The sequence below is a fragment of the Lytechinus pictus genome, chromosome 16, assembly GCF_037042905.1.
Source record: "Lytechinus pictus isolate F3 Inbred chromosome 16, Lp3.0, whole genome shotgun sequence".
Classification (NCBI taxonomy): Eukaryota; Metazoa; Echinodermata; class Echinoidea; order Temnopleuroida; family Toxopneustidae; genus Lytechinus; species Lytechinus pictus.
The window spans coordinates 12,247,039-12,266,844 of record NC_087260.1 but is presented as its reverse complement, the minus strand read 5'-3'; the positions used below and the strand labels follow the sequence as shown (position 1 = coordinate 12,266,844).

Sequence of the window (19,806 nt, the reverse complement as noted above, 5' to 3'; positions counted from 1 at the left end):
TTTATTTTATGTTTAATGGAAATGCAATAAGGAATTGAAAAATAAGTATAAACAAAGAGTGAACACTATGCAGCAAATCAATAATCATAAATGTAAAGTAACTCATTCAATCACTCTGTTGAGAGACCGAAACAAGTGAGATCCACTAGATTTTATTTTTTTTAATGAATATTTTCATTCATACTAATGATTATAAAGCGCCAATATCAAGTGGCAAGATCTGACTTGTAACATGAATGCCCATATAGTAGTTGGCATACTTACAAATACAAGACGTTTGAACTTTCTGAAAATGATCCTTTTGCAATATCTGAAATTCTTGAATTTTTAAGAGATCTGTATAAGGACAATAGGAAAGGAAGAACTTTAGTAAAACATTGTGAAAAATAGATCCTGAAAAATTTAATTGGCATGAATGATTCTCTTTATTCGCAGAAATTGACAAAGTATTTCAATCTGATTAATGATATTGCAAGCAAATACACTGGTCGCGTTGTGTTACAATTTGACGTTTAAATGTATTTTACAATTTAAAGGAAGTAGGAACTCCCTCGGGAGATGTAAATATTTTGGGAAGGCGAAGCGAGTATAAATAGCGGGCGAGCAAAATATCTGGCTTTCAAAAAAAAAATATTTTAATAGATTCTGACGTAATGTTTGAATATTAATATTAAAGTTCATCCCTTATCCTTTGCCCGGCTTTCATTTCGTCTATTCCTGGTCGTGGAACTTTTGTGGGTCCAGTTCCCTCAGTCCCCATTTATACGCAAGTAGTAGTACTATTAGATAAAGTAGGAGTATGATCCCAAGTTGCATTCCGTATTGATATTAGTTAGAACTGTTGATCAACTTACAGTTCAATAAGGAACGGTAACGAAGATGGTACGATTGTAGTGCGTTCATCGGTTGTATTCATTTCCGAGGCAACCATTTTATCTCCACTTACACATGCGATTTCATTTACACAACCAAGCGACCTACATGAGTTCAAAATTATGTAAATAAAAGAAAGGTGAATAAACAAGAACTTTTGGAAAAAGGGTTGCAATATAATTATGTCTAAAATGGCAAGCACAGCGTAAGAATAATAGGTTGAGGTAAAATGACTGTTTATCGATAGATAATAATTATTCTAATACTCACATTTTGATTCGTAAGAACACCTTTCAAAAAGATGAAACACAGGAATTTTGTTCGAAAAGTAATATCAAAATTAGCCTAAATATAAAGAAGTTATAAATGTTTTGTTAGATGCTGGTAGTGACTTGCAGGTACTAATTAATTGATTGTGAATAAAACAACGTGTGTGTAGACATTTTAAAAGAGATTCCACCGTGTTAACTAGTGACGGTATACTCAAAACCATAAAATAAAATAAAAATTGCCCCTTTTACACGTACAATCAAACCTCTGCAGCCACCTGTCTAAAGTGGACCGGTTTTTAGTGGGCACTGACAATTACTACCCTCTGAAATGATTATGTGTAATAAAACCTGTCTGTAAAGGTCCATTATAAAGGGGCACCTTTTTCTTTTTTTCCTTAACTGGGTGGCCTTAATAGAAAAGTTTTACTGTATCTCATTCTTAAAACAAATCAATCAAATTGACTAGACCAGTAGTCAGCTAGGTGCAACTAATATGTCGTCACATTTCTGACCTATATTCTAGTCAGAAATAATTGTTCTAGTAAAATACAACTAGAAAATAGTCAGATATGACTATAGAATAACAGTTGTACCCAGCCATAGGCGGCGGAAGCGGGAGGGACATGTCCCCCCCCCTAAATTTTAGGTGGGGGAAGGTCCCCCCTAAATTTTTTGTTGATAACCTTTTTTTTTTTTTTTTTTTGCTTGTCAATTTTTTTTTCTGCGTCCCCCCTAAAATTTTTGGTTGATAACTTTTTTTTGTGGTCCCCCCTAAAATTTTTGGCCTCCGCCGCCAATGTACCCAGCTGACCCTATTGACTAGTCATTTTTGACTGATTGGTTTTTTAGAGTGTACATTCTATACCAAAGTAAAACAGTCACACACGGCAAGACAAACCTCACACCGACCAAAGCCTTAATGTTATTTCCAATGTTGTAACATTGGTCGATTTCAATTTGGTTTTGTTGGTAATTAGTATGACTGTAGCATTGTAAAATATTAGAATAATAGCCAATTAACGTAGAGGGCAGCAACACCACTTTGACACCCTCTACGTTCGTTGAAAATAGCTCTTTACAGTTTGCGGAGGTTCCTCGGAAGGGATGTAAATTGTAATGTTCCGACGTGACAGGTAAAGGAAAGACCGGTACATGAGCATCCTTCGGAGCATCCAGCTATGTGATATGGAAAAAAGGGTAAAGAATTCTTTGTTCAAAATCAATAACTTAAATACACGAAATGGGTATAACATTACTTCTTCTTCTACTACTATTATTACTACTATTACTACTACTACTACTACTACTACTACTACTAGTTCTACTTCTACTACTACTTCTACTTTTTCAATTCCCACTACAGCTACCACTAGTTCTACTACTATAAAGTGCCGGCCGCGGGAAACGTCACAGTGCTCCCTAGGGCGAACGCGGTAGCCCGTAGTGGACATTTGAGGGGAGCGGACGAGGGAAGACGCCCGCGTCCGCTCCCCTAGGACATGAGTGTCCTAGGGGAGCGCCCGCGTCTATCTTAGGGTGTTTCCCTAGGATGTTCGGCCGTGCATTCTTGGTCGAAAGATGAGGTCTGATTTGACACATTCGTTCAAGACTTCATGTGATTTTTATCTCATATCAAGCATAAGTTTTCGATCATTTATCGTAGATAAAATCTGTTATGAAAATTACAAAGTTTTGGGTTGATAACTGGGATTTTAGGCTTTTCACCGAATGACTTATTGTGTTCGATTACACACTGGCACCAGCTTAATTGGTCCTTTCCTATGAATATTCTTCCCGTGGTGTCCGTTATTTCATTCACTGACATGGTTAGTCGTGATCGTAAATGAGTTTCTGACAAAGGAGCAGGTATTTGTCGATGTTGACCCTACATTCCGGAGGTCGTCCTAGAACTATTTTCTCTTCTTTTCCTGCATGGTCATCCTTTTTTATATACCCTGAAATGCCCTTCAGGCGCAGATCTACGAGATGCAGATAAAAGGGAGAAGAAGAAAGCAAAAATGAAAGAAAATGCGAAAAGGAAGGGATGGATTGAAGACGAGAACGAAAGAGATAAGAGAAATAGAAAAAGTGAGAGAAGGGGAAAGGGGGAGAAAGAGAAAATAGAGGGGGGGGGTGCGAAGAGAAGAAAGAAGGAGAGGGGGAAAAGAAAAGAAATATAAGGAAAAGGTGAAATGGAGAAGAAAACAGAGGGGATGAAAAAAGGGAAGGTGAGACAGAAAGAAAAGAGGGAAAAGGAGAAAAGGAAAATAGATTGAAAATCGAAGGGGAGAAGAAGAGACAAAGGAAGAAAAGGAAGAAGGACAGAATGATAAAGAGAGAAGGATAAGGAGGGGAAAATTAAATAAAATGAAGAAGGGAGACATAATAAAATGGAGTAAAAAAAGCGGAGGAGGGAAGAGAAGGAAGGGTGCAAGAAAAGGTAAGAAGTACAGGGGATAAAAGAAGTGGGACTTTAGAAAAAGTAGAGGAAAAGAGAGAAAGCGGGAAGAAAAATTTGGGAAATTGTCCAGTTTTTCATGTCAGAAAATACTTTAGTAATTCGCATCTGCCCATTTTTACGCTGATGACAAGTATTGAACATTCTTGCGCTCAATCTTGTAATTATTTTCTCTCACCATGCTCACAATTTCCTGCTCTCGTTGCATCAATTAAAAACGTGTCCCGAATTAACATCCGCTCATTCAAGAAAGAAGAAAGAAAAATGAAAGAAAAAGGCAAAAAGGAAGGGATGGAAAAAAATGAGAAGGAAAATAGAAAAAGTGAGAGAAGGAGAAGGGAGCGAAGAAAAGAAGGGGAAAGGGGAGAAAGAGAAAAAAGAGGGGGCTTATTGTTTCATGGTAATATGGATACCTTATAGTTCTGCAGTACTTAATTATGAAACTTGTTTTACTCAGTAATGCTCACGCGTGATGATTAAAAGGATTTTCGACTATATAGAGGTGAACCGGGACGGGGCTTTCATTCTCTAACTTGGCTTGACTAACTCCTTTGTTCCCCGAAAAGAATTGTTAGGTTTGATAGTTAGCGTTTGCGTGAGCGCCCACCAAAACTCTTAACAAAAGAAAAGAATGGTTTGTATAGCTCCATTCTTGCTTTGTCGGCAAGTAATAATTAACTCGTTAAGTACCCATTCCACACACCACGTCATAGTAGCTTTCGAAAACATACTTTTACTTGGGTATGTGTTTAAACATTGAAGCTAAATGTGCTTAAAAAATTAAATAGTTACATTATGTAAATAGCTTTTGTTGCTTTGCTCTGAAGCGCATTGAGCATCCAATCAAGATGGAAAGTGCGCTTTACAAATATCATGTATTATTATTTTTAGCTGCCATATAACGCTGAATTCTGTATTATACCAAGTTGTGACTTGGTATTATCATTTCCAATTCATATAACAAAATATATTTCAAAGAAAAATTTTGCTTTACTGAAAAAAAAATGTTTATAACTTTAATTGATGTCCGACTAATCTATCAATATAAAACTGCAGTTCGTAAATATGATAGTTTAATATTTACTTCGACGTCAATTATTCGTGTTATTATCATCATGTAGGTGTATCAGGGATATTATTATTCGTTTTAATCCCATCTATAATTTTGTATAAAATTGCGCGAAATATATGCGTTGTTCTCATCATGAAGCTGGAACCCCTCTTCATGCTTCTCTTTTATTATTTCCACCACTTTCATCTCTTCCCAATTCGAATATCTACCAATGTAACTTAAAAACCGCAATAGAGAGCAGGTAATGTGATCAGATGTTTTATCAAAAAGATAAATCTGTTCCATCTGTTACATTGAGGTAAATTTATACTTTTATAGGGTGAGGGTTTTAGAGACCCGATTTGAACCGAAATGAAAAGAATATCCTCATTTATTGTTGCTAACGCATCAACAAATTATTCCCCCCCCCCCATTTTTATGAACATCCTGTCATAAATTGGGAAGCGGATGTGATCAAAGGAGATAAAAGGTGTGGGTGGGGAGCAAGACTCTACCAGACTGTTGACAATAACAAAAGAACCAAATAACAAATCGATGAGCACAACCAGTTTTGCTGGTGTTCGCTTTTTGCACGTCTACTTTGTATGATCTTGGTCATACTAGTATTCGTTTTCAACGTACCTTTCATTCCCTTTATTAGGGTTTTATCAACCATGTCAACGAATTGACGATCCCAATATTGACCGCACGTTTGTTTTAACATAATGAGAATTTGCAAATGCCCTTGATATTCATAATTCTGTTTTATTTTAAGTTTGTCATTAATGTTTGTTAACATTCACTCTGTTAATAACTTGTCAATTTTGATGTACCAAAAAAATCAAGTCTGCTTATTAATGTCTTTTATCTATTTTAATTCTTTCTTTTTTTGTTGTTGTTGATATGCCTTTCTTTCTTCTTTCCTAATTCCACCCTGTGCACCCCGTTAAAACTCAAGGAAGAATGTTTCAAATGTTTTCTAGTTCTTACACTGTTCATAAGGAGATGGGATTATGTGTATAGTTCACGCTGAAGGGAGAGGAATGGGTACGTATGGAAAAAAAAACTTATCCCAAAAGATAGAGAATTGATCTCCATGACATTAAATCACAATTGTGTCCTATTTTTTAAAACAAGTTTGTATGATACATGTATGTCTCCCACGTAAGGCGTAAGAAAAAAAGTTTACCTAATGCATCAAATTAAATTAATTGATTAGATTCATTGCGGTAAATGAAAAATAATAAATTCGATGTTCCAGCCAGGGTGACCAGATTTCACAAAATTAAATACGGGACAATCGACAAAGCACTATGTACCATCGGATCGACCGAGCCAGGCCAAAAAATAAACAAAAAAGCTACACAATGTTAGACTTGTTAACGTAATATATTAAGAAAGGGGAAGGGAGGGTGAGCGGAAAAAAGAAAAGAGAAAAAAATGAGGAAACAAGAAATGAATTGAGAGGAAAGAAAAAATAAGGAAAAATTAAAAGGAAAAAAGTTTGAATAAAAGGATGAAAGAAAGAATAAAAGACAGATAACGGTTTCCGTCATTACTTGAAATGAATAAAGAAAGAAAGAATTAAAATAAAGGAAGGGAAGATGAATAAATGTGTGAAAGAAAAAACATAAGGAGAGAAAATAGAAAAGTAAGAAAAATGGAGGAAAAGAGAAAGAAAGAAAAAGAATTCCTTCATTATTTGAAAGAAATAAAGACAGAAGAAAACAGGAAGGAAGCAAAGAAGGAAGAAATGGAAAGAAGGAACAAGGGAAAATAATTAAAAAGGGAAAACGTAACTTAAAAAATGAAAGAAAAGAAAACAAATAACATCTAAAATAAAAAAAATTAATCTACAATAGATTCCGATCACGCTAGTTTAAAAACATAATGGTCTATCACGAGATAACCAAAGTACATGCACATATAAACATAATGCATGGTACGTATCCAAGGGTTTCCCTAGGATAAGTGCGGGCACGGCCAATATTATAGAGCACGCAGGAAACTGCGGGCGCGGCTAAACGCCCTAGTCTGCTCCCCTTGAATACCCTCGGTTAGACGCGAAAGCCCCCTAGGGTATTTGCGTGCTCGGGCGTGACGTTTCCTGCGGCCTGGCACTGTACTACTACTACTACTACTACTACTACTACTACTACTACTATTACTACTACTACTACTACTACTACAACTAATACCACTTCCACTTCTTAAGCCACTACTAATTTTTCTCATGATAGTGATATAAATATCAACAGTGGAAGGATGATATTAAATGATAATAATAATTACGATTATTTTTAACACATTGTATTTTGTTTATTTCTTGTTTACATGTGTGCTGATTAATATCCCTGTTTTCATTGTGTGTCTGTTGGTGGTGTGTGTGCCTGTTGATGATGCATGACTTCAATTTTCCCTTTTCATCTCTCTCTAACTTAGAGTTGAATAATTTGTTTAAACCTGATCAAGTTTTCCATTCTTTACCTAACCAATTACTTCAAGATGATTCCATATATGATGACCATGATGATGTTATTAATGACATTGATCCTGATAGGAACTCTAATCTATTTGATGTCTGTAATAAATATTGGTTGCCAAATGAATTTAATGCAGACCCAGAGTTTCAAGACAGTAACATGTTTAACTTACTGCACTTCAACTCACGTAGTCTGTATAACAATTTTGATTCTATTCATGATTTTATCTGTCAATTAGACCAAAAATTCGGTGTATATGGATTTAGTGAAACATGGATTCACAACAATACCCCTGTTTCATTATTTAATTTATAAGGTTACACTTTTTTTCATAGTGATAGGATGAAATGTAGAGGTGGTGGTGTTGCAATGTTTATAAAAAAATTATTTCAATGTGTCTGTAAGAAAAGACCTATGTTTATCAAATGCAATTTGTGAATCACTCTTTCTTGAAATTTGTATGCAAAACAAAAGAAATATCATTGTTGCTGTTATATATAGAGATCCCCACTCTAGTGTTGACGACTTTAATTGTGAAATTGATTCTTGTTTACATAAGCTAGGGAAAGAAAGTAAAGACATTTATATAATGGGGGATTTCAATATCAACCTATTAAATTATTCAATTGTGAATCAAGTCAATGACTTTGTAAATATTTTATATAATAGATCTTTTTGACCATTGATTGATAAACCTACACGTATAAGTAAATCACCAACAACACTTATAGATAATATATTTACAAATGTCTGCAGTAAAAGTATAAATTCAGGTATATTTTATAATGACACAACCGATCACTTGCCAATTTTTTCTATTACTTATAATACTCTGAAAGAGAAGAGAAATACAGATGTTGATAGAGAAAGAATATGTTTTAATTCTGCTATTATTGATGCTATAAAAAAAAGTTAACTCATCAAGATTGGTCTGATTTTACTTTATTTGACAATGTTGACCATGCTTATGATCATTTTGTAAATAAGCTTAATAATATTGTTTGTAATGCATGTTCAAGGAATGATTGTAAAAAGAAATCTTCACCAAGAAAATCATGGATCACTTTCTCTTTATTAAAATGTATCAATAAAAAGAACAGGCTTTACAAAGCATACTGCAAAACACAGAGTGATAAATCTTTTAACAAATTTAAAAAGTACAGGAATGTACTGAATGGTGTATTGAAAAATGCTCGCAAAAACTACTATTATGACTTATTACAAATAAATAAAAATAATCTTTCAAAAGTTTGGCAAATTATTAATGACTTAATAGGGAGAACTAAACAAGACAGATTTCCCACATATTTTATGAAAAATGATGTTAAAATAGAAAGTGATAGTGATATTGCTGAAGAATTCAACAACTATTTTTCAAGTATTGCTTCTTTTGCACAGTCTAAACTAGATCAATCACCGAAAAGTCATTTCAGTTCTTACCTCAATAGATATTGTAATAACTCAATTTTTGTGTATCCAACATGTGAAACATAAATTATTAACATTGTTAAAAAAATGAAAAATTCAAAAAGTACAGGATTTGATGGTGTAAACATGCATCTTATAAAGAATATCATTCACTCAATTGTTTTTCCTTTAGTCCATATTGTTAATTTATCTATGTGCACTGGCTCTGTGCCAAATAATATGAAAATTTGTAAAATAGTCCCAATATACTAGAAAGGTGACAAGCACCTTTTCTCTAATTATAGACCAATTACCTTATTGCCCTGTTTTTAAAAAATACTAGAAAAAATTATGTACAATCGTATAATTAATCATATATGTAAGAATTATTTATTAACCAATGCTCAATATGGTTTCAGGTCTAATCATTCTTGTGAACATGCTTTGATTGAATTGCATGATATCCTATTACCTAATATTCATAATAATTTATATTCATTCGGTATCTTTCTTGATTTGTCAAAAGCATTTGACTTGATTGACCATAACATTATTTTATATAAATTGCCATACTTTGGAATTCGTGGTGTAGCCCTTCAGTGGTTTCATAGTTATTTATTGAATAGGAAACAATACACAACCTTTAATAATAATAACTCATCTTTTTCAAATGTGGAATGCGGAATTCCGCAGGGGTCCGTCTTCGGCCCCCTGCTTTTTATGTTATATGTCAATGATATATGTAATGTTTCATCATTTTTCCATTTCATTTTGTTTGCTGATGATACCAACATTGTCTCTTCACACCAAGATTTTGATATACTCCAGCGTAAGCATGGTAAGACAAGTGAAGAACTCCGCAAACTTATCGACTGGTTTGATTCCAATAAGTTGGCAATCAATTATGATAAAACATGTATTTTGTATTTCTCCAAATCAAATATTAAGTCTCCTCACCACAAAGTCAAAGTAAAAATGAATAATTTATATTTGAACGTTTCAAAGTCAGTAAAATTCCTTGGAGTTTTACTGGATGATCAACTTTCTTTTCGAGACCATCGCATGAATTTACTTAATAAGATTTCCAAGAATGTTGGTATCATCAGTAAATTACGTTATATTTTACCCGAAAAACAATTATCTATGTTGTACAACTCACTTGTACTTCCTTTTGTCTATTATTGTAATATTACTTGGGGAAACATAGGAAAAAATCAATTAGAACCCTTTCATAAATTGCAGAAAAAAGCCTTACGTATCTGTACTAAATCTTCCTATTATGCATCATCTGCCCCCCTCTTCTTTGAATTAAAAACACTAAATATTTATCATATTTATGAATTTAAAGTTGCAGTTTTTATGTATTATATTAAACAGGAAATGGCACCTGTAAACATAATGAATTTTTTCAATTATAATAATGATTTTCACCAGTATAATACTCGTTCAGCTTCTCATTTTCATCTTCCACTGACCTCTAATAATCAAATTCATAATTCTTTTAAACATGCAGGACCTAGAATTTATAACAAGGTAGATCCTATAATTCGTTCTTGTTCAACTGCCTCCTCATTTAAAATTTTACTTAAAAGACAATTAATTAGTGGTTATTCATCTTGATTCCCTTTCCCTTTTCTAAACATACATGTACCCTCCTCCTCCCTTTCTCTCTCTCTCTCCTTTGTTTGAGTGCAATGGGTCATGGATGTGTGTTGGGTGTGGGTGATTCTGTGTTTGATGTATGAATATATAATGATTACGTTATGATTATTAATGATTATTTGAATACCTGTAAAGGGGCAACTGTCTAACAAGATTTTAATCTTTTTGGTTGCCTCTTACCATATGTTGATTTTTCTTTTACATGAATGTATAAATTATATTTATTTGTTGTATATTTATTTTTTGTATGTTTTGTCACATTTATGCATTTATATACATGTATTATGTTATTTTACATTGTATTTAAATATTTTTATATGGTTAATAAATGAATTGAATTGAATTGAATTGATTATTATGCCTATTAGTATATGAAGCGAATTTTAAGCGAATCCTCTCCTCTATGGTTGCACTGCAATGATCCCATTTTGTCATTAAGGTAAAACTTGAACCTAAACACTACATACTCTACATAAATTTTGGTATGTACTTATGTGAGGTTAATTCAAATATAGGAATGAAAAATGAAATATTTTATCTACTTACCACAGAATATTTCATCATCATGACCAGGACAGTGTATTACGTCATCACATACATGATCAGGACTGATACAAACTGTGCTACCATGGCAACGGTAAGAACCAGGTGGACATTCATAAGTATCTAATGCGAAATAAGACAATATTAAAAACTAAGCATATTCAAATTCTTAGGAGGAAGGAGCATTGGTGCATCCATGGAGGAAGAAAGGGAATAAATATGTAATTTTCTGCCCCCCCCCCTCCCGTCAAGGGATGGAGTGTGACAGCAGTGATTATCTACGCCCTTCCCTCCCCCTGAAAAAAAACCGACGGGAAAGTCACAAATTTTGTGAAGGGGGGGGGGGTTATAATAGAAAAAATAGAGGCCCCTGCCCTAAGAAATTCTGGTTCCATTTGAAATAACCCGATGAAAAATAGATATGGTAGGCTTAACAAAAAGAAGGCGATTAAACTATATTGCTATTTCCTTCCTTGGCGATCTGGATGGCAGTCTTTACTTTACTATTAGCCCGAAGGGGGGGGGGGTGATCGGTTGAACCGTATCTCTTCCCAGGATCCGCCGCGCCCGGCCTTCAAAATCGCACCGCGTGTCGGGCCTTTCACTCTTCACGGACTCGCCGCACTCGCAGCCCATCACGACATCGCACGACGAAGCGTCGTCCGATTCTTCCACCAAAAATCGCCGTAGACTTGCGTGTTGTATCCCGACATTCAACCATTACAGACGACAGACGCGTCACGTGGGTCGCCTCGCTCCGAACGCCGCGTTCTGATTGGTCAGCCACGCGGCCAGCGGCCGGGTATACGTGATATGATTTCGGTATTGGCGTGGGTAGAACCGGAGATTTGTTGGCTCTTTCGATCGTGAAAAAGAGGAGTTTCATGTACGTGTTTACTGATGTGAACAGTGCTTAACAAGAAGTAACGTGTACAAAGCAAGAAGTAAGAAGACGTAAAAAGTAAGGTAAGATTGCATTGACTGCATCAGTTATTCAATGTGCATTTATAAAGGAGTCAACTTCCGTGAATTTACACAGAAATGTACAGTTGACGAGAGCGGTACGTATAAGAATATATCTACCGCTCCGTAGAGTAAACTGTGTGTCAGTATGACACTCGCTAAACAAAAAACATGGCGAGATCTTTGATTTGAATCATGTGTAGAATTTAAAGTGAACATGAAATGAGATTTTGGCATTCTGTCACAACTGAAATGCACTTTTGCACCGGGCGATTTTCGCCGATTAATTTTGGCACAATATAATAATTTTATTCCCAAATGTCTAATCAATCCATAACCTCAATTTCAGCCTTCGTTTGAATTCTCAGTTGGACTTCGCCTTCGCCGTAGTTGCGAAATGGACTAAAGTTAGCGATCATAATAATGTGAACCTGCCTCGCGAAGGATGGGACAGTTTGCGCCGAGCCGCCTGTGTGTCCGCGCGGCAGGTTCACATCATTATGATCGCTAACTTCAGTCCATATCGCAACTACGGCTTCTTTGTTTTTTCCCCATTGCTTTTATACTTTTTCTTTTTCTTTTTATTTTACATTTTTTTCCCTTTGACTCCTTTCACTTTGTTCTTTTTTCCCTTTTATTTATCCTTTCTTTACCTTTCACTTCTTCTTTCTTTTCGTTCGTCCTTCCTTTCCATTATACTTCCTTATTATTTTCTTTCTTTAATCCTTTTTTTTAGTGATAAAGGGGACAAAAAAAATAAATGAAAAAAAATAAACTTGCGTATTTTTAAATGTTTTCTTCCTTCTTTACTTTTTGGGACCAATATAAATAAAAAACAGTAAAAAAAAATAACAAAAATAACAGGCGGGGGCGATAAAATGAATATCAGCTAATGCAATGAAATACGTTGAACTAAAAAGGGTTAATGTAAATCCTCCAAAACCAATTATTTTTAAACTTTCCTTTTTATAGTTAAAATGAGGGGCAATATTTTTTAAACTTTAACTAAATATCATATTCGTCCAACTTCAATAGCATTTAATTCTCTTATCTGTATTTCTTTTATTAACCAAAATCCTAAACTCTTGATCACATTTTACTTTCTCACTATTACCTTTAATCAATCATATAAAAGGGTTAATGTAAATCCTCCAAAACCAAATACTTTTTAAACTTGGATTTGAATCATGTGTAGAATTTAAATTGAACGTGAAATGAGATTTTGGCATTCTGTCACAACTGAAATGCACTTTCGCACCGGGCGATTTTCGCCAATTAATTTTGGCACAATATAATAAATTTCGCACCCTTCTAAAATGTTCTCTTTAAAAATTCAAATGTTTATTTCTTTCCATATCTTGAATGTACACCTGTCGATCTACAACAAATTCTATTTAACTTAATCACACCCCCAAAACCCGTGGAATTTCCATGGGCTCTGCTAGTAATAATAATAATAATAATAATAATGATAATTATAATAATAACGGTAGTAATATATCATTATTGTCATTATTATTATAACAAAATAAATTTTATGAAATCAAACATAATAATAATAATAATGATAAAAGTAATGATGATAATAATAGAAATTTACAATGGCAACAATAATTAAGAAGGTCATACCACAATCTTGTTCATCAGACCCTGTTGGGCAATCCAACTTCCCATCACATCGGTATCTTAGAGGAATACAGTAAGAGTCTGGACACTTCATTGTCCAAGATGGACAAGTGTGATTCTCTAGGATATAAAAAAACATACATAAACATTTTTTTCTTACGATCATGACGATAGGACTGATTCCACTAATATGAATAGGTTTACCCGTTACGACATTTTGTTAGAGCGAAAGGATTATTTGCTAAGGGGAATTCGAACAATAGGCTGAGATGTTATAAAGCATTCTCCCTAACGTTACTTGCATTATCTTTAATGGAACAAATTCGCGTGCTCTCAAACACATGTTGCCTTATTTAGTTATTTATTACTTTGAAGCTACGGATTCGCAGCTTTGTTTTATTGCTAGAGTAGCGATAAAACAAGAATAGAAAAGGAGCAAAAATAAATGATGATTGAGACAATCTTATAATTAAAGAATCCACGAAAAAGCGATGAACATGTATTCATTATTCATTTATTATTAAACCAATGTTAACATTAAGTTAATATGGAAAACGGAGAGTTTCCGGAAAAGCTGCAAGGAATTCTCAAAATACTGAGTAAAAAAATCTCAAATTTCGCATTTAGTCTCTCCCCGCCACCCCCCCCCCCCTCCTGAAAAATCGAATTTCTTACCACATTCTTTCAAATTTGTGACGTCACGGCAGCTATTGAGGAAACCAACTTCATCGAGTTCATACATACAGATAGAGGCCAGTGGTGCGCATGCGCCATTATCACAAGTAAGTTCAGTCTCATAGTCACAAGCAAAATCATGATTGAGGTAACCTACATTTAATAAAAAGAATAAGGAGGAAAGTATACGGAATATTCAGCGACATCTTTCACCTAAAATGCGTGCAAAAGCTTCGAAACCTGTTCATTAACATGAATAAGTTGATCACGCATTGCCATGATGTATTGCTCAATGATCTCTTGTTCTCTATCTCTCTCTGTGACTCAGTTAATGTAATCCTAGATATTTCAAACCAAATCCTGCGGCTTATAATCCTTATGGAATATTACTATCATCGCGATGACAAAATTAGTTCAATGAACACTATTTGGAATGAATTACAAGAACACAATAACAATTATATATATATATATATATATATATATATATATATATAAGGCAACGGTGTTCAAAGCTGGGGGCCCGGGTTCGATTCCCGGCAGATACATTTTTTCGGCATCACCAATTTTTCCAAAGGGTAGATAGCTCTGGGGAACCTTGATTTAAGCTACGCCTACCATTGTTCTCTTCATCCATTTCTTTACAATATTTAAATAAAAGAGTAGCCAAAGCTGTTGTACATGTATAACTTTACACATTTGTATACGTTCTCCCATACGTGTACTGTATCAAAGCAATAGCTTTGATCCAGCTGAAGCATGGCGGCTTGTCTTTGTTCGAAACCCACCTTCACCCGACAAAGGAAATTATAATTGGTATAGTGTCGAAAATCTGTCTATCTGACGGTCAATCGGATCGGGGTCGCCCTAGCCACTAACCCGTCTCTGTGGTCTAGTGGTTAAGGCACCAGCGTTCAAAGCTGGGGGCCCGGGTTCGATTCCCGGCAGAGACATTTTTCGGCATCACCAATTTTTCCAAAGGGTAGATAGCTCTGGGGAACCTTGATTTAAGCTACGCCTACCATTGTTCTCTTCATCCATTTCTTTACAATATTTAAATAAAAGAGTTGCCAAAGTTGTTGTACATGTATAACTTTACACATTTATATATATATATTTATATATATTGAAATCATAGCTATCCTTGCAGAAAGATAGAATTTACAATTTTGTTTTATTTCGGGAAATCTGTTGGAAATCAATTTTGCAGGAAATTGATTCAAAGCTGCCTTCATAAAAATATTCGAATAATTAGCCAAATTCTGATCTGCGCCATCTTACCACATCGATCTTCATCCTCTATTGTTTTGCCGATGCAATCGACCATTCCATCACAGTTAACTTTGCTTGGAAACAAAGACCCATCAAAACATTGGAATGCTGACGATGATAGCTCCAGAACTATTGCCAAATAATAATAATCACAAATTGGTCAAGTTTTCTAAAAGGAACAATGAACAAAATTGTTTAAAAAACGACAAGAAAAATGCCTTATAAGTTAACTATTTGGTAAGTACATGGAAATACAAATAGCTACGAGGAGCATTAAAATATACAGAAACAGCGACAACACACGCACACACCCACACACACACACATAGAGAAAGAAAATGAGATCTCTCTGTTTTAAAAATTGTGGGGGGACAGGCATGATAAATATTTTAGAAAGTGGTAGGCCTATTGTATATAAGACTGGAAATGAGAAATACAATTATTTGGGGGTTTTCAGTTTATAGAAGAAAATCTATGGAATAAACACTTAAATGAAATATTTTATTTCGATCGCCTTCAATGCTTATTTTTCTTCTAAATAAACACTAGTATTCCCCCTCTTGATAACAGATAATGGCGCTCCTTGCTTTTCATAGTTAAAGTCAAGTTTACTTTCTGGATAGGACAAGGAAATCGAACCAGGTGGGTGTTTCATAGAGCCGTTCGTAAGTTAAGAACGACTTTAAGAACGACTGGTGATCTTTTCTTGTGGGAAATGGTATATTGAATTGGCGATGGTTTAGCGCGTTGGTTCACCAGTCGTTCTTAAAGTTGCTCTTAACTTACGAACAGCTTCATGAAACGGCCCCCTGTTAATCTACTTAAAACATGTTTCTCAAAGTTACTTACCACATTCAACCTCATCCGAAGAGTCGTAGCAATGAGGAATAAAATCACATCTCTGGAGAGAGTCTATGCATTGACCGCTGTCACATGTAAACTCCGACTCCGAACACCGCGGATACACTGGATAAGGTACGAATCAACATTAACCTATCGCGTTAGCAATGAAATAATTCCTTTATCCAGTTTTATTTAGCTTTTATTTCAGTGCTCCGTTACATGAAGGTTGACAATGTGGTACACTCTTATAAAAAAAGGTGTTAATTTGAACGTTTTTGTCGCGTATTTGGAACTCTCGAGCAAACGGGTTGTCAAAAAGGTTCTTAATGTGTTCAAGAAATTTAAATGGTCTTATAAAGAACATGAAAACGGTCAAAAGTGGCTATTTAAAGTCATTGAGACCCTTTTAGGGCAGCCAGCGCTTCTCAACCTTTTTTTTTTCAATCGAGGGCCACTTTGACTCTCAGATTTTTGTCGAGGCCCACCTACCAAAATTTGAAGAAAACGTCCATTTTGTTGAAAAAATGTTTCGTGAAATTTGAACAAAAAATGTGAAGCACATTCGAAACAAACAGATTGAGAACTAATATGCATTCGCAAATGACCGGTAAATGGGCGACAATTAACTACATACACAATATGCACACACCTGAGGTTCTCATCAAAGTTTGATTTGTTTGACCCACGTAGACCGATCGAGCATAACATGTTCGGACAATTCTGTGAAATATACTATAGTTTTCCCCTATTTTTTCTCCTTCTGGAGCTTGTTGCGACCCACCTGATACAGCTTCGCGGTCCATTGGTTGAGATGCGCTGTTTTAGGGAACATGTGAAGCTTTCCAATACAAGACAAGAGTGTAGAACCCTCTAAGAACCCCCTTTTATAAGATTGGACGGTAAAGTTACCATAAAAATGGGAAGTTTTTGCAACTGCAACGGATTTAAGAACATATTGATGATGCGCGTCAAATGACAAAGACAGCTGGGAGGCCTTCATCGAACAGGAACAGCAGCTTTGTCCTAAGTTTCGTAGCTGACGGAAAATTGCAGATATTATCATTAGTCCAGAGTCTAGGACGAAACTGCTGTATTAATTTACCAATGTTCGACAAAGACCTCTTGGTTGTGCTTTGTCATGAAGGCAATTTGATAATACATTTTCTATGTTCTTGAATCCGTCGTTCGTCAATGAAACAAAAGTTCCCTTGCAACGTCTACACAACTGTGATATATGATTAAACATAAATCAAATAATAATATCAATTTTCTTTGTTTTACACCTTTTTTTTAATTCTAGGTCTCTTTCAGCTTGATTTAATTGACTTTGTGTATTCTTATTATCATTCTGTTTTAGGTCCAGTTCAAATCTACTTGACTTTTCTCATTCTTTATATTTTGATTTGTTTTGAATATCCATTTTCTTTTCTTTCTTTCTTTTCTTTGTTTTACACTTTTTTTATTCTAGGTCTCTTTCAGCTTGATCTAATTAACTCTGTGTATTCTTATTATCATTCTGTTTTAGGTCCAGTTCAAATCTACTTGACTTTTCTCATTCTTTATATTTTGATTTGTTATGAATATCCATTTTCTTTGGTTTACACTTTTTTTATTCTAGGTCTCTTTTATACCATGACTAACCATCTATCTTTTTTTCACCAGCTCAGGAAGATCAAGCTGAGGGCCCTCAAGACCTCTTTTCACCAAGACAATTATAGATTTATTCCCTCAATCGCATTATACCCACAGGCCTCCAACTTCATTGCACTCCTGGTCTCGGTACGCTCACACCTGAACTTCGCAAACGATGGAACCAGACCTTACATGGAGCTTCAGTTCGACTAATTAACATCCTCTCTGAACAGTGTATTGCTTCTCTTGATTCTTTTTCAGCTGACACCAGTAGCCTGGAAGACGTACTACGTTCTTGCTGTACCGAAACCCAGTGGCTTCAGTATGATGAAATTGAATCTGATCTCTCTAAACACAGGTCTCTCCTCACTGAACGCAGGAACAAGAAAATAGGCAACCTCACAAAGAAGCGAAAACGGTCGAACAGACTTAGACGACATACCAACGACAATGATGCATCCCCCCATTTGGTTGTTAATCTCTCATCCTCCCCTCTCTCCCAAGCAGAAACCTCTCTTCTCTCTAAAGGTCTCAAGTTTTGCCCAACGCCACCAGAAGTTGAACAGATAGCTCTCAGCCAAGACCTCTCTACATTCTATCGCAGGATACGTCTCAAAGAGTTCTTTTTAGATGAACCCCCTTCTGATCCCGAGCCCTTCTACCGGAAAAGCACATGGACTCCACCCAAGAATAGAGTTCCTTCCCTTGAAACTTACATTCAAGCTGTCTCATCCCAAGTTTGCTCCACAGATACCCTCGAAACCAGAGCACATGACAACCTTCCTCGAGTAGAACGCCAGGCTCTCTCATCACTCAAAAACAGGTCCGACATCATCATCAAGCGTGCAGACAAAGGATCAGCCGTCGTCGTTATGGACCGCCAGCGGTACATCGATGAAGCCATGAAACATCTCAATAATAGATCTCACTATGCACTCCTCGATTCTGACCCTACTTGTAATTTCTCCCTACAGATCCAATCGACACTGAATGACATGAAAGAACACAAGCATCTCTCCGAGAAGGCCCACAAATTTCTTTCCCCTACTAATGCTAAATCTGCCCGCTTCTATCTCCGCCCCAAGATCCACAAACCTGGCAACCCCGGTCGACCCATCCTCTCAGGAAATGGTTCCCCAACAGAGAACATCTCCCTTTTTGTTGATTACCACATTAAACTCCTTGTCTCACGTGCACCCTCTTACATCCACGACACTCCAGACTTTCTCAGGAAACTAAATGACATCAAGGACCAGATACCCGAGACTGCGATCATCGGCACTTTCGATGTTTCTTCACTGTACACCAGCATTCCCCACGACGAAGGTATCCATGCATCACGTGAAGCCTTGGCCGCCAGTGGCTATTCCAGTCCCCCCATATCCGATATCAAATCTCTGATGTCTCATGTACTAACAAAAAAAAACTTCACATTCATGGGCAAGCGCTACCTACAGATATTCGGTACAGCAATGGGCACCCGGATGGCTCCTTCATTCGCCTGTCTCTTCATGACCAAGCTGGAACAGCAGATGTTAGATTCAGCCCCCTGTCGCCCATGGATTTGGTGGCGTTACATAGACGATATTTTCTTCATCTGGACCAGGGAGGAAGATAGCCTCCATACATTCATTGACCACATCAATTCCTTCCACAGGACCATCATATTCACTTCTGATTTCTCCCAACAGGAAACCCACTTCCTTGATGTCACAGTCCAGAAAAAGCCTAACGGTATCACCACTACCCTATACACTAAACCCTCAGATACCCACCAGTACCTCCACTCATCCAGCTGCCACCCCCGTCACTGCAAAACCGGCATCGCTTACAGTCAAGCCCTCAGACTTCGCCGTATCTGCTCCGAGGACCCTGATTTTTCCTTCCATGCCAGGAATTTGCAGAAACATCTCTGTGCCAGGGGCCACGGGGCCAGGGCAGTCCAACTGGCAATTAACAAAGTTCGTTCTCTCCCCAGATCTGAAGTTCTCAAACAAAAAAGTGACAAGGAGACTACCGACAGAATACTGCTTGTGACCACCTTCC

The 19,806-nt window shown here is 36.0% G+C and overlaps 1 protein-coding gene across 1 annotated transcript in view; it reads right to left on the bottom strand.

Annotated features, from left to right (window-relative positions):
• The window catches only part of LOC135157100 (uncharacterized), a 32,286-nt gene that overhangs the window by 3,435 nt on the left and 9,045 nt on the right, over positions 1 to 19,806 (bottom strand). Inside the window, exons 11-18 of the mRNA XM_064111609.1 lie at positions 16,135 to 16,251; positions 15,295 to 15,414; positions 14,014 to 14,166; positions 13,342 to 13,458; positions 10,753 to 10,872; positions 3,100 to 3,124; positions 855 to 977; positions 265 to 336 (exon numbers count right to left, since the gene is read on the bottom strand). Coding sequence (XP_063967679.1) covers positions 265 to 336; positions 855 to 977; positions 3,100 to 3,124; positions 10,753 to 10,872; positions 13,342 to 13,458; positions 14,014 to 14,166; positions 15,295 to 15,414; positions 16,135 to 16,251 — 847 coding nt within the window. The remainder of the gene's footprint in view (positions 1 to 264; positions 337 to 854; positions 978 to 3,099; positions 3,125 to 10,752; positions 10,873 to 13,341; positions 13,459 to 14,013; positions 14,167 to 15,294; positions 15,415 to 16,134; positions 16,252 to 19,806) is intronic.